General features: G+C 36.2%; 1 protein-coding gene across 2 annotated transcripts in view; it reads right to left on the reverse strand.

Annotated features, from left to right (window-relative positions):
* Nucleotides 1-15,619, reverse strand: part of XIRP2 (xin actin binding repeat containing 2) — a 44,163-nt gene that overhangs the window by 6,823 nt on the left and 21,721 nt on the right. The window contains exons 3-6 of one of the 2 annotated variants that reach the window (XM_011358197.2): nucleotides 12,571-12,681; nucleotides 12,114-12,186; nucleotides 11,346-11,476; nucleotides 1,323-10,698 (exon numbers count right to left, since the gene is read on the reverse strand). In XM_011358197.2, coding sequence (XP_011356499.1) covers nucleotides 1,323-10,698; nucleotides 11,346-11,476; nucleotides 12,114-12,186; nucleotides 12,571-12,681 — 9,691 coding nt within the window. The remainder of the gene's footprint in view (nucleotides 1-1,322; nucleotides 10,699-11,345; nucleotides 11,477-12,113; nucleotides 12,187-12,570; nucleotides 12,682-15,619) is intronic. The other variant, XM_011358205.1, reaches the window with a different exon arrangement.

Raw genomic sequence — 15,619 nt, forward strand, 5'->3', positions numbered from 1 at the left:
TCAAAACTGACACAGAACTTTCACCTCAGTATTGTTTTGATCCTCACAATGATCCAGTGAGAATAACTAAGCTTTCATATTAGTTATACATAAAAGTGTATATGCTCAAGGTTCGATATACAAATAAATATATATACTTTAGTGCTCGAGGCTCATTTGAGGCTACTGAGAAATCATTTGTTTGTTTCTAGCAGAGGAAACATTTCTATATTTAACATTAGGGGTTTTTTTTTCATACTTTATGTTTTTCGCTATCGTAACAAAAACTGAGCATATAGAATTAATTAGACAGCTTTTCTTAATTATGCCAGAAGCGAGCACTTTAAGAAATCATATTAACGCGATAAAGCAGACACATATGTTGCAAATGGTAGAGGAATAGTTATTAGTTTCAGTAGCTTTTATTTTTAGGCTTGCTATTTCTTTCAATCTGTGTAAAAGAATGAACTACCCTAATGATGCACATTAATTATGTCAAATACTTTTATTGTGAAGGCTCATTAATTGTAAAATGTAGGGAAATATAAATAAATAAGCTATTCTCTGATGTACTAAGTTCATGTATTTTATACTTCTCTCCTTCCACATACAATCAAAATTTTAAAATGTATTATCCATGCCCATCTGTGAATGAGGACAACTGAGCTATCATTCTGGGTTTAAGGTAGGTGTAAAAAAATGTTATTAAAAAAAAATCTGGCATTAGAGAAAGCTAATTCCATTCAACTCAATAACAATAATTAAATATACAAAAGGTAAAATTCTATACCTATACTTTTGTCAGAGATACCAGTCAATAACAATCCTTAAAGCACGTATCACGAGTGTAAATTATTTCTTGGATTATTACCAGGCTGTACTGAATTCAAATGCAAATACCACTTTGGTCTGGCAATTAAAAATACATCATAGTAGGTCAAGGAATATTATCTAATATTGTCTCAAACAAGTGGATGAAATAATAACTTTTAATAAGGAATATTAATAATGTGTTATGGGTGTATAATCATTAATATATAGTTATACATAATCATTAATAGTAACAATTATTATATCTGCTGCTTTATTTAAAGCCTTATTTACCTTGACAAATAAAGGTCTCAATAATCTACATATGTAATATTATTTTTTATTCTCACACAGTGCAGGTGAATCATATTATGTTTTTGTAAAGAGAAAGTAGTAAAAGCAAGCATTGTAAACAGAGCACATAGGTTATATTGTTTGGTTACTTCCACACACTCTTAACTGCAAGTATCTTAGGTATGGAACACATGCTTTTAAATGGGTTAATCTTACTTCACATTTGCAAGCTTATTTACCACTTATAAATGCAGATTCTTCTTGGAAGGCGGTTCTCATCTCAGCTGCAGAAGCATCTGAGGTTGCACATCCCAGGCTTTCAAAAACTCTTTCACTCTCCTGCCATGTCTTTTGAAAATTCCTCCTGAGCTCTTTAGGTGAATCAGAAATATCTAAAATATGGCCAGCGATGACATCTTCATAGGTCGGCGGGGCATGCTTGAAGTCAAAGCCAGATTTGCCAGCTTCTGAGTTATGTGATGAAGACATTGTCGTCTTCGACCCGACTACTTGACTCTCAAATGTATCCATGCCTGAAAATTGTTCACTTAGAGACCTCAATTCAGAGTGTACACTGGGCTGCTCAACAGGAATGTTTTCTCTAGGACGATTACAATTAAAGCCTGTAAAACTAGCATTTTCTAAGGATTTTAATCCAAATTCCTCTTTACAAAACGCATGACTTTCTTGTTTTACGTTATGGTTTGCCTCTCCATTTACATAAACTCTTGTATTTGACGTTGCTTCAAAAACTGGGCTATCCTCAAATTCCCTGAACCATCTATTTATTTCATTTTCATGGTCACTCACGAAATTTTCAGCCATTTGAGCAGTTCGGTTGGCTGTTTCATATCTCTGCATGTGCTCTGACGGGCGAGGCACTTCCACTTTGCGGATGATTTCAACTGACTCGAAACTTTCTGTATCTGGCACTATGCGCTGGGTGGAATTTACTCCATCTTTGTGAACATAAGTCGCCTTTTTCTCTACTTTCCTAACTTCCTCTTGAGCTTCTATAGAATCTCCGAAGGAACCATTATCAACATGATTTACACTTATAGGTATTGTTATTGTAGGGGAAGAGTCCCTACCACGAGTTTCTATCTTAATTTGACGACGAAGGGTTGCGGGAGATGTGATGATCTCAGACCTCTTCTCTACGATCGGAACCCGGGTTACTGATGAACATGGGATGGCTCCTCTGGATAACTTTGCAGTGGTGTCTTTGAGTTTGCCAAGTTGTTCAGAGCAACTCCTAGGTGAAGAAGAGGAGGTATTTGCTATGTGAATTCTAGAGGTTTGTGACACAGGCCTTCTTGGTGATGGTTCAGCAACACTATCCCTTTTAGGGGACTGAGAAAGCTCATCCTTAGTAGAGGTTTCTGTTCGCCGAGCAGTAGACTCGATTGTTATGAAAGTTGGTGACGGTGAGCGTGTTTTTAAAGAGGGAGGAGAAATCTTACGATCGTCTAGTTTAATTTCCTGATGGGTTTTCACATGATGAGTAGTTGCTTCATGATGGGTTGCTACTTCGTGGTGCTGTGTTTTTTCTACAGTGGTGTTTTCTTTCTGTTCTCTGTTTTTATTATAGCTGACATTAACATTAGACACTTCAGATGATGTTTCATTAAGACCATTGGGTTTATTTCTCTGCTTTCCTGCCTTAGAGGACATCATGGCTGTTTGGATGATATTTTCACAGGACACAAGCATATCCTCTGCTTGAGTTTTAATATGTGTAATTTCTTCCTTAATTTTTTCTATGTTATTCTCAGCAGCAATGCGAACTCCATATTCTCTTTTTTCTTCACTTAATAGCCATACTGGAATAAGATTTAATAGTGTGTGAAATGTTTTAAGGCCATTTTTATTTGGCTCTGCTTCAAACTGTTTTACTCGAGACAAAATGTGTTGTAATTCTTCACGTTTTCTCAAAAATTCCAATATATTTATAGCACATTTTCCATTATCCTTCTGGGATTCTTTCACAGAGGAAAATAAAGATTTGTTCTGTGTAATCTCCTGTTTTGAATCGTTAGTATTAGAAAAGACTTGTTTCTGTTGTATGCCCTTGACTTCAAGACATTTTTCTTCCTGAAGATTATTATATGGCTGGGGCAATTTTTTATGTTCATCTTGACTTTCAGAAATCTGTATGTGTGTTTGCTGAAAATTCTTAGTCAGTGAATCAAGATGTGCATCAGTAACCTTTTGTTTGACTACCTTCTGTTCTGATTTATTTAAATGTTCTTGTTTTCTTTCAACTATTAGTCTCTCTTCTTCTGATCTAGTGATTTGTGGGCCCTGCATTGTTCCTTCACTTACTGGAAGTTTTCCACTATCAGATTCTCTAAAATCTCTTTGCTTCTCATGAACTATGTTGAGCTTAATTTCATGGCTTTTCTTTGCAGGTTCTGTAGGCAATTTTATTGTTACTCTTTTTTCCTTCTTAGGCAATTGGTAATATTTTTCAGCCACAGATTGCTTATTACTATATTCAGTGCTTGCTTCCGTGTTCTCGGTTTCCTGGTACTGTTGTTTGGTAATGCTTTGAACATCAACTTCAGATTGCTTTTTGTGGCTTTCATAGCTGTGGTTTGTTTCATTTAATTTATGATCTTGAGTTGGAAACTTGATGGTTCTAACTTTAAAAGTTGGGAAAACTGGTTTGTTTGGGGGCAAGTTCAACTGTTCCAGATACTCCTTCTGTTGTGTTAGTGGTACACTACATTCTTGGTGACTCTGTTTAATTTCACAAGCTGATTTAGATTGCATCATGTCCCTTGAGCTCTGTAAAACTTCTTTTGTCATGGTACCTTTATCTTCCGAGGCCGCAAGAACATGTTGGGACCTCTTGCCAGAAACTGTTACTGCTGGTGTTGTGGAAAGCTGGTTAGCAGTACATCCTCCTAGTAGTTGAGGATGACTTTGAGAGTTTGGATTGGGTTGGGCCACAGTGACCCTTGAATCTATTCCAGGTAGGGGAACCTCCTCACTTGTTATTTGTAACTGCACTTCCTTTTCCAATTCTGGTATGTTTTGATTTGGGCATTCTTTTTTGACTATGTTGTAGCAAGAACTCTCGTATTTCTGTTTTTCAAGCTCTTCTCTTTGTTTTCTGTATTTTTCTTCAGCAATCATTAAAGGTGTCTTAAATTTTCTCATATAAGGTTTTGGACTTTGTTGTTCTGAACCTATAGGAAATGAATGAGATTTTACGAGAGGTGTTTTTCCTTGTTTTTCCTTGGGTGGTGAAGTTTCTGGAACTGTCTGTGAGAGAGACATTGTAGAGTCCATGGATAATTGTTTTCTTTCCCCAAGACTTTTTCTAGACATATTCTTCTTTGTCTCTGTGTGTTCACTGCTAGTCACCATCTTTACTCCATTCTGATTGTTTGAAGTAGTAATTTTCCATTCCAAATCTGTCAGGGAATTCTCTAATTTAACTTTTGGAGAACCATGATGCTTTTTATCATCTATATGCTTGGGAAGTTTGGGTTTGGGTAATGTGGGAGGTGGCACACGTACTCCTGATTTTCCTTTTATGATTTTAGCTTGAGAATGAGTTTGCTGAGAGCTTAAGGCTTCTTCTTGGGAATATTGTACAAATGCTCCACTGTGCTTTTCTTTAACAGAGGAGGAAAGGAGATGTGCTGAGTTGAGAGATGGAGTTGGAGGAGGGGGAGGTGGTGGAAACACTGATAGACATTCTCTTTCAGATTTCTCATCTTCTGGTGGTGGAGGAAGAGGGAGGCCTGGGAAATTTTCAAATTCAGCCTTTATCTTCTCTGTGGACAGTGAGAGAGGAAACGCATTTTTTTCAGGCAACAGCATTAAAGGAGGTGGAGGAGGAAGAGGAAATTCTATTTCAGATGATGCATTAGAAGGTGGAGGAGGAGGTGGAGATGGAGGTGGAAGAGAGCACTCACTTTCTTTTACATTATTTTCAGGGTTCAAGTTGATTGGATTAAAGGACATTTCCATTGCCATTTTTAAGTCTGCGGAAGTATTTGTCTTCATTAGAAAGTCTTGGCTGTTCGGATGAACATCAGTCTTCTGCTTTTTGTCAGTTGCCTTAAGTTTATTGTGGCTTTTTTGGGAGACTTTCACTTCTATTGTATTTGATATGTCTTGATCTACAGGCAAAGTCTGCCACTCTGGTTGAGGGTTCACATTCTTTTTCTTTATATCTTTGTTAGAATATTGCATTTCCTGCTTTAACAAAGTTTGCTTCTGGAAGTCCCCTGAAACTTCACAATTTCCTCTAACTGTCTTGTTCACTGGACCCTGGGTTGTACTGAGCTTACAGCTTTGTATATCTGTTGATGTTTTATTGTTTTGGGTACTTTTAAAACTCTTTACAGGGGAAGATTCCATTTTTTGGTGGTCATTCCTCAGTTTGCAAGGTTGAGTCTGTTGCTTTCCAACTGTTTTATCAATAGATTCAGTAGAGTTAAGGACAGCATCTTTCTGTTCTCTCACTGTCTCTGATTCCTTAGTGTTTAGATTTTCCTTCACTGACACAGTTGATGTCAATTGTCTGCTCATATGGTCATCTCTAAGATGCTGCTGTGTTGTGGTATCAGTCCAGACACCCATTCTGTCCCCTGATTCCAACATATTTTTAATGCCTTTGCGGTGTGAATCAGATAGTCTTCTAAGACTTTTCTCAAGAGCATCATTGTTTTGTTCACGATCTACAACAATCTTTACAGTACCTTTTGGGGCTTTTGAAATGTTAACCTCAGTTCTTTCTTCTATTAAATTACCATGATAAGATTTGCCTGTAGTTTGGTTGAAAGTGTCTGTTCCCCCTTTCTGCCTGGCTGCTGGCCGAAATGGTCCTGGTCTCGGCTGAAGAACATTTTTTTTGTCCGTTTGGAGAGCCACCTGATGAATCTCTGTTTTCTGCTCTTGTGAGGATCCTGTCCTCACAGCTTGCACATCGTCTTTGATTACAGCTTTTTTATCTACATCTTTGAAAGCACTTTGTGCTTCTTTCAGATTCCTTAATGATGTTTCAAGGTCATCTCGGATAAGTTCCTTTTTCAGGATTTCTGTCCTTGTGTTTGCAGTCTTTTCAAGGCATTCAATAGCTTTCTCAAAATCCCCAGGGCTGGCATTAGGCAGTTTAGATTCTTTCCATTGGTGGCTTGACTCCTTAAGTGACTTGAGTGTGGCCAGCATGTCACCTTTTATAATTTCTTCTGTTTTAGACTCTGTTTTCTGATTTATGGCCTGGCTGAGGGAATTTAGGGTTGATTTCAAATCACCTTTTATAATTTCTTCTTTGGGTGTCTTACAAGATGTACTCTGAGGCTCTGTCATGAAAACCTTAACTTTATTATGCACATCTCCTGGGATGATGTCAGTTTCATTAACAGTATGTTCAATCTGAGACCGCCTTTTCTTTAGTAACGATTTCGTGCCTTCTACGTCACCACCAATTATTTCTTCCTCACTTTCTTGTGTCCTAGCTCTTAGTGTTTCATTTGACTCCATCTGGAGTTGTTTGAGATAATCTAAAGCTCCAGTTTCTATACATGTTGTGAAAAACTGAACATTTCCCCTCTCAGAGGCATCGATTTTAGCCTTTTCAGATATTTTATTGTTTGATATAGAAGATAGCAGACTATGAATGGTACGTTTTACATCACCCCCTATTACTTCTTCACGCTCAATTGTGTCACCAGCATTTTCGTTAAGTAGACAATAGATGGTCATGCTAATATCTCCTCTTTCATCCTCCTGAATTAAAATGCCTTTCTTTACAGATCTTTCCTCAGAAAACAGGTTTTTAATTGCTTGTTTTACATCACCACTCACTATCTCTTCTTTTTCGGTATGAAATTCTGTTGATCTGTTTAATAATTGAGTTTTGGTCCAATTAACATTTCCTTTCTCTTCTTCACTAACCAAAACCTCTCTTTTTGTACAATTTCTTTTGGAAAGTAGGTTCACCATTATATTTCTGAGATCAGCCCTGATAATTTCTTCTTTCTGGATCTCAGGAGATGTTCGATGCATTAGTTTATATTTTGCCATTCGAACATCCCCAACTTCATCAGCTTCAATGATGATTCCAGGAGCCTCTACAACTTTTTGAGAGTAGAGTTCTTCTAAGGTTTCTTTAATGCTCTTGCCAATAATTTCTACTTTTTCTACGCTATTTTTACTAAATTCATGAAGGGGTGTAGTTTCAAAGAGCCAGGTAGTTGTCTTGACATCAGAAGGAGGGATTTCTTCCTTGGTGATTTTCGTGATGCTTTCATCTGCTTCCTTAATAGAATCCAAAGTCTGATTTTCAAAAAGCCACACTGCCTGCTTAACATCACCTTTCTGTATATCTTGCTGAGCAACTGTTTTGACATTTTCATATTTTGACCCCTCTCCTCTCAGCTCATCTATAGTGTGGGTTTCAAATAGCCAAGTAGATGTTTTAACATTGCCCTTTCGTATTTCATTGACACTTACTGTTCTTATATAAGCATTCTTATCAAAATTTTCAGACTCAAAAAACTGTTTACTTGACTTTACATTCCCACCTAGAATATAGTCTACGGTGGGCACAATATCACGTGATTCTCCTGAAATCTGATCCAGTGGCTGCGTTTCAAATCTGTATCTGACAGAACTAACATTTCCCTTCTGAATATCTTCTTGTGTGACAGATTTAATAACATATACAGTCTCTGATTCATTAATTGAGTCTAATGGTTTTGTTTCAAAAAGCCACCTTGTCCCTCGTACATCTCCATGAATTACCTCTTCCTTTTTAACTGTTGTCACTTCATGATAATACCCTTCTCTGTCTTGAATTGCATAGAGTGGCTGGGTTTCAAAGAGCATTCTGTAGCTTTTTACATCACCCTTTATTACTTCTTCAGTAATTTGTTCTTTGGTGCTGATATAGTCGGATTCTTCTTTAATCTCATCTAAAGAAAAAGTCTCAAAAATAAAGCACCCCTTTCTTACATCTCCACCTTGTATGTCTGTCACTGTCTTGACTAATTCATCACCTTCTTGGCCTTCTTTTATCATATCAATTGGATGGTTTTCAAAAAGCCACCTACAATTTAAAACATTGCCTTTCTGAATATCTTCAGTCTTTAGGGTTTTGATCTTTTTCAAAACTTCCTCTGAACTGGAACTTATGGAATCTAAGGACTGATTTTCAAATTTATGGCGCATGCTGGAGACATCCCCAGCTTGGACATCCATTTGCACAGCCTTGATTTCCTTTCCTTCTTCTCCTTGTATGCTGTCCAAATTTTCTGTCTCAAAAAGAAAACACGCTGTACGAACATCCCTACCTTGGATCTCCTCCTGTTTTACAGTTTGCAATTTGACTGTTGCTTCAGAGTCATCTTTTATGGTATCAAGTGGCTGAGTTTCAAAGAGCCAAGTATAGGCTTTGACATCTCCCTTATGAATTTCTTCACCATCAGTCGTTAATGAGACTTTTTCATAAAGAGACTCCATTGGCTGGGTTTCAAAAAGCCATCTACAGGTTTTGACATCCCCTTTCACAATATCTGTAGCTTGCTCAGTTTTACTTTCTAATTCTTCCATATTACTAAAATATTTAATGGAATCAAGAGGTTGGGTTTCGAACAGCCATTTAGCAGATTTCACATTTCCAGTCTGTATTTCTTGAGCAGATATTCCTCTAATTATCTGAAATTTATGAATGCTTTCATCGAACTGGTCAATGGGCCTTGTTTCAAAAAGCCATCTACAGCTTTTTACATCACCTCTTAGGATTTCTTCTTGCTGGACTGTCTTTACCTGATGATATTTTCCAAGATGATCTCGAATGGCATATAGTGGTGTTGTTTCAAAGAGTGACTTATTTAACTCAACAGCACCTCTTGTGATTCCTTCCACCTCTATTTTATGTGATGCATCAAATTTAATTAAATTGTTTGATTCAAAGATATGTGCGTAATTCCTTACATCTCCCCTGTCAACTTCTTCTAGTTTCACTGTTCGTATGTACTCTTTTCTATCATCTCTAATCTCTTCTAGAGGTTGGGTTTCAAAAACCCATTTTTGGTGCCTAACATCACCTTTTTCTTCTTCAGAGGCAGTAATTTTTTGAAGTCTTCCTACATCAGGGCTATCTTTTAAAGCTTCTATTGGAATTGTTTCAAATAGACGCTTAGCAGTCTGCACATCACCCCCTATTATTTCTTCAGATCTTAGAGGATCTGCATCAGGAACTTCTTTCAGAATGTCTAACGGCTGTGTTTCAAACATCCAACACTTTCTAGAGACATCTGTACCTATTATTGTTTCCTTTTCAGTGATGACCTCTTCCGAATCTTCTTTGATTTTCTCCAAAGGTTGAGTTTCAAATAACCACTTTGCCCTACTCACCCCGCCTTTGACATTTTCTTCCATGGATATTCCTCGGATGACTTTAATTTCTGGGATATCCTTGTTAATTGTGTCCAAGGGCTGTGTTTCAAACATCCAACGTGCTGTTCTCACATCTCCCTTTTCAACATCTTCTCTCTGAACAGTTTTAATTTCCAGCATTTGACCTAAACCATCTCTAATAACATACAATGGCTGAGTTTCAAAACATTTTATACTCCTTTTAACATCTCCTTTAATTTCTTTGAGCTCAGACCTTAGCTGCAGTAGATGAACCTCATCCACTGAATGAAGCTGTCCAAGTTGATCCAGATGTTGAGTTTCAAACATGTATCTCACGGTCTTGACATCCCCCCCAGTTATGTCCTTTATGGCAGTTACCACTGATTCTTCTTGATTCTGATGCATTTGATTCATTGAGTCCAATGGCTTTGTTTCAAACATCCACCGGGCTGTGCGGACATCTCCTCTGGCTAGTTCAGGAATTTTCTCAGCATTTTCTTCAGTGCCAGAAGAATGATCCCCCAGTGTATCTATGGGTTGGGTTTCAAACATCCATGTGGTATATTTTACATCACCACCAGCAATGATTTCTTGATCAGCAATACCCTTGGAGATGTTATCTTCATCTGGAGAGTCATTGTTGATGGAATCTAATGGCTGATTCTCAAAGATCCATCTCGTGGATTGCACCTCCCCCTTCAGAATTTCATCCCACTCCAAGTGTTCTCTTTCTGAGTTCAGATCTTTTTGAGAACTATCATTTGTATTTTCAAAAACGTACCGAGCTTGTTGCACATCTGCTGAAACTGAGCTCCGTGGGTTTACCTGACTGGAAACAATCTCAGAAACCTCACTGATATAATCTTTTTCTAAGTTTTTTCTTAACTCAGGATGGATGTGTTTATATAAGCGGTTTAATTCATACAAATTTCTTTGCTTGGCATATAATTCTTTGGGTACTGGTGATATTCTAGGAGGGCTGGTGAGTTCAGGGGACTGGGAAAATGCTGTCACATCTCTTGGAGTTTGAAGTATATCTGGTGGGGGAGGAGGAAATTCTTCTGTCTTTCTCGAAGGAGTGGCATGAACTTGTGCCAGAGTTGAGTAAGTGGCACTGTGGTCACTACCTTTTGTGGTTGATGTTTCCTTCCTCTGGCTGGTTGAAGTGCAAGAAGTGGAAGAGGTACTCACAGTGGATAATGGCTTTAAAATCTCTTCATATTCACTTTCAATCTTTAAGTGAGAGAAAATCAAATCTTATAAAGATGGGTGGAGTGGTAGAGACTTCCTAGGCACTACCCCTCACCTGTCTACCTGATATGACATCTCCATTGGGAAAAACAGGTGATATATTCCATTTAGAGATCTAGTTAGGAGCAATATTCAGTGTTTGTTACTATCTTTCCTATAATTCATATGCATTTTTAAATTCAATATATCATTCAGTATATCAGTGAATCAGTATTTTAACATTTACACATAGTCTTGATTCTTTTTCCTCCTTTACTTAATGTGCCTATGCTGAGTAATCTAGAGGGAAATACAAGTCTTAATGTACTTTTGAGGGTTGTTTTGTTTTTCTTGGAATTTTAAACAAAAGAATAGTATCTGACATTTAAACTTGACTTTATTATTTTATCTGTTAGTTATTAAACTTTAGAGCATACATACTTTTTCTTCATAATTTTCTCTAGTGAGAAAAGTTCTAACTCTATCACTTTTGTCATGTAGAATAATAATCTTATGGAACAGAATAAGTACTGTTTCAGAATATTTTCTGTTGTTGAAAAACCACCTTGAACATTCAATAATTTGAAAATGCTATATATTTACATTTGGCTTTATGATTAATATGTTTTTGTGTAGAGAAATTGTTTTACCTTAATCTGCTTGGCTGGAATTGTCTCTTTATCAGAATAAAGGACCTTTTCCTGGGCAGACTTTTCAAATTGCTCTTTTAAAAACTTAGTTGAAACCTTTGGAATCTCTTCATCCTCAGGTGTATCTATGACTACAAACAGAAAAGAACAGCAAAAGAACACAAAAGGAAGATTGACTTTCATAAGCAAACCAAAATAAAACTAAAATACAGATATAGTCAAGTAACGTTTCAGTCACAATTGGCTTAAATCTTCCTTTTTAGCTCTCCAGGACAGCAAAACTTCCCATTCTTCATTTACAGGCAAGACAAACTGTACCCATTTTATGCAAGCTTGCATAGATTTGCCTGTAGCCTAGTCTCTTATCTGCAGGTTGGAGAACTGAACTTAAAAGTATTTAAATCTATTATTAAGAATGATATAATTTAGATAATGTTTCTGTTCTCAGGGAGCTTGATAAACTAAGTTTCATTATAGTTTCCTGAGGCAAAAAGCAGTTCAGAGGTGGCTGGCTTATCACCTTCTAGGCTTTTAGGATGAATACATCATAGAGTTATGGGCAATGAACTATTTTAGAAGCTTATTCCATCTATCACCACAGGCAGAACCTAATTATATACAGAAATACTATCCTGTCCCCTTCAGGACCATGAGTCACAGTTACTAACTTTACTTAGTGAGAGGGACTGTACTTTGGAAGTCTTCCATTCAAACACAGACATATGAATAAAAGAAAGGTATATTGGGGTCAAGTAATGAAACTCTTACCTGTTTCTTGAACATACTGATGTAACTGAGAAGCTTGGTTTATTTCCTTGCTGTGCTCTTCAAGATGAGAGACCTGTGTTTAAAGATAATTTTAAATAAATAATTGTTCTTAAGAAGTCAATTATTTCCGTACTGCACATGTATTCTTTATTTCACAGTGACTTTTATCCAAGAGTTCAGTGCACACTGAAAGATGATAAGTAAGCCTCTATCGCTTATTTTAATGCATGTGCTTATGCTATAACAGACCATATATGAATTTATACTTAAAATGCACTCATATATTTAGGCTGTTTGTTTTATTTTTCAAAGAATGTGAACTCCAAAATGGGGAGACATTGCTATATATTGATCTTAAATATATAAAGGACAATAAAAGCAATTCCTCACAACAAGGTCAGAATTTCCACATAGTTCTAAAAACTATTTGGAAAGTATTGTCTTTCTAAGTAGTTACCATTTCTCTTCCAAGAACATCCATTTTATGTGCTTTGGAAGCTTCTTGTTCATTTCTTTCCATTTCCTGGCTGCTTCTTGAAATGTCGACCTGGCTGTTATGGGTTATCTCCTGAAAATGGATGAATGAATGAATGAACAATACCTTAAGAAAAGTCTGAAAATTTTAACTTTTTCTATTAGTGCAATTTAAGTGACAGATACTTTTGAAAAAAAATTAACGTTCCTTGCTCTATTAGTTTGCTTGGTTGCTGTAACAAATTGCCATAAACTCAGTGACCTTAAACTACACAAATTTAATATCTACATTTCTATAGGTCAGAGCCCTAAATGAGTCTCATCAGGCATTGGCAGATTTCACAAAGGTGCTTTCCTTTCTACAGCTCTAGGGGAGAATCCATTCCCTTGCCTTGCAGTTCTAGAAACCACTCATCTTCCTTGGTTTATGGGCCACCTCCTCTATCAGGCTGAGAGTTTCTCACACTGCCGTCTCTCTGAATCTTGTTTCTTATCCCCTCTCCCATTTATAACCTTGCACTTACATTGGACCATCTGGATAATCCAGAATTATCTTTCAGCAGCCCTAATTTCATTTGCAATTTTAATTCTCTATCGCCATGTAATTTAACATATTCACAAATTCTGGGCATTAGGGCATAGATAACTTTGGGAGCCCTTATTCTGCCTACTACCCTTAGTTAGCAACAAATGTTAATGACGAATCTTGTACCCAATATGAGAAATATGAACTTCAAAAAGAAAATGTAAATTCTTGATGAAAAAGAAACTATTTGTTGTTTTTAAGCTAAATTTTCCTGTTACAGAAAAACATGTCAGTCTTCAAGTTGGCCAGCTAGCTTAATGACATGTCTAGAGTTCAATTAAAGGATGTAACCATTAAATATAACTCACATAAACAGATCGTATTATGCTAGTGTGTATCCCTCTTCATAGGTAAGGATACTTTCGATTTTGGTTAAGTTAGCACAGGTGACTCAAGCCTAGTTGGAAGCTCGAAGTTCTTAATTTTGTCGATCTATCCCTACTGTTACTACAGAATGTGATCTGACACAAGTATATGATCGATTGATATGATGAAGCAATTGGTATACTGCTAAAAATCTTAACATCAAAAAATAAGGATATGGACAGATTACTTTCCAAGAACACATGTATTTGAAATTGTTTGAAGTTGGGAGGTCATTTTTATCTTGATATCTACTGACTAACAAATACTGTAACAAATATGATTTTTAAAAAGTTATCTTAGTAGGGAATAGTCAAGTAAACAATGGTGCATTATTACTATTACTTAAATAGGAACTCTAAGGTTTTGTTTCATTTATTTTTTTACATGAAGTTAAGTAGTTTTACACTATCAAATTCTAATCCTTTAGACCAAGAATAAGTTTAAAATTAATCCATGAGATTTTGACTTGTGATTTTTTTTCAGGGTGGGGGGGGCGAGTCTAGTGAACTTGTAGTGTATGGCTTTTTTTCCCCCAAGGTATTTGGTATAAGGGTTGACATTCTGATTAACCAACTGGCAGTCAGACACTTAGTTAGAGATATATTGTATGATCTGATTTAGTACACTTTTCTAGGAAAGAGAATTAAGAAAGAAAGTTGATACCCTCCTAAAAGTTCTATAGAGAATTGAGGGCAGAATGTAGGTTCACACTTTAAATTGTAGATTATATTTAATTGGAAGTGTTAATTAACTAGATGGGAGGAATCCTTTCACATGTATAGGTATGTCAAATCATCATAGTGTACACTTCAAATATCTTTAAAATCTTATCAATTATAACCCAATAAAGCTGAAAAAAAAATATAGATTATATCTCATTACATTGAAGACCAGAGTAATTTTTTTCCTAAGCAGAATGGTTTTCTAGCCCAAGTTAATGATCCACATATATCAAATGATATTTAATAATGTTCTCGACATATAGTTAGTGCTAAGGAGAATTTTACTTAATGAATAAATGACCAAAATAACAAATTTCCGTTAATAAATTAATTTCATTCAACCTTCTATTGGCCAGAGAACATCCTAAAACTGAGGATAGAACAATGAACAAAATACATACTTTACTTTCTGAAGAGGGAGCATAGAAAATAAATAAACCATATTTTTTGCTTTCAATTCAAAGAATCAGAATTCTGTATAATAGAAGCTTTGCATAATCAAGTTTTATTTAAGGACATCAATAACATTAAGCTGGAGGGAGCAATAACAATCACTGAAGACTGTAGATGAAAGAAACGCATGGGCATAAACATCAACTCTCTGCGTGACAACTGTTTACAAATATAACAAGGCTTTTCATCTCTAGGGATATGATGGGACTATTCCATGGCTTTTTTATGACACACTGAGAAATAGGAAGTACTGATTAAACAGACAGTGAAAGAGCAAAGGAGAAAGGGAACCTGACCAGATTTTTACTGAAGGGCACCATGATCATTACTATAGAATCACATCTGTACCTAGAGGCCCGTGGGACAAGCTGTGCCCCAGAGACATGCTTATTTGGCCCATTCAGTGTTTTCAAAGCTTTGAATTGGTTAACACCTACAAAAATCAATATTTCCATCTGCTTTTGAAAACTTTGAAGATCTGGCAGCACTGGGTTCACATTCCAAAATAGTGGTGGCTTGCTGAACAAATCAGTGGCCAACATTTTTAGTTGGGACACGTACTTTTCAGGTATTCACCGTTGCTGTACCTCACTAATATTTAAGACCAAGTTGACATTTTTTTAAAAACCTACCTGGAACCAATAGAAATTTTAGTTTCTGATATTTGTTGCTAATAATTAGGCTGAAATAATACAGTTAGTGTTGTGAAGCTATGTGTTGAGAAAGACAAGGTAAAATACTGGGAGTAGAAAATCAGTCGACAAATTTTGGATACATTTTAAAAATTATCATTTTCTGGGGCAAACATTTTATACTTACTGTGTATCTATGTGAGTAAAAACAATCTGTGTCTATCATCTCTAAATATATTTTCTTGTAAGAGATGACACAACATAAACAGTATA

The sequence above is a fragment of the Pteropus vampyrus genome, unplaced genomic scaffold (genome assembly GCF_000151845.1).
Source record: "Pteropus vampyrus isolate Shadow unplaced genomic scaffold, Pvam_2.0 Scaffold2, whole genome shotgun sequence".
In the NCBI taxonomy this organism is placed as follows: Eukaryota; Metazoa; Chordata; class Mammalia; order Chiroptera; family Pteropodidae; genus Pteropus; species Pteropus vampyrus.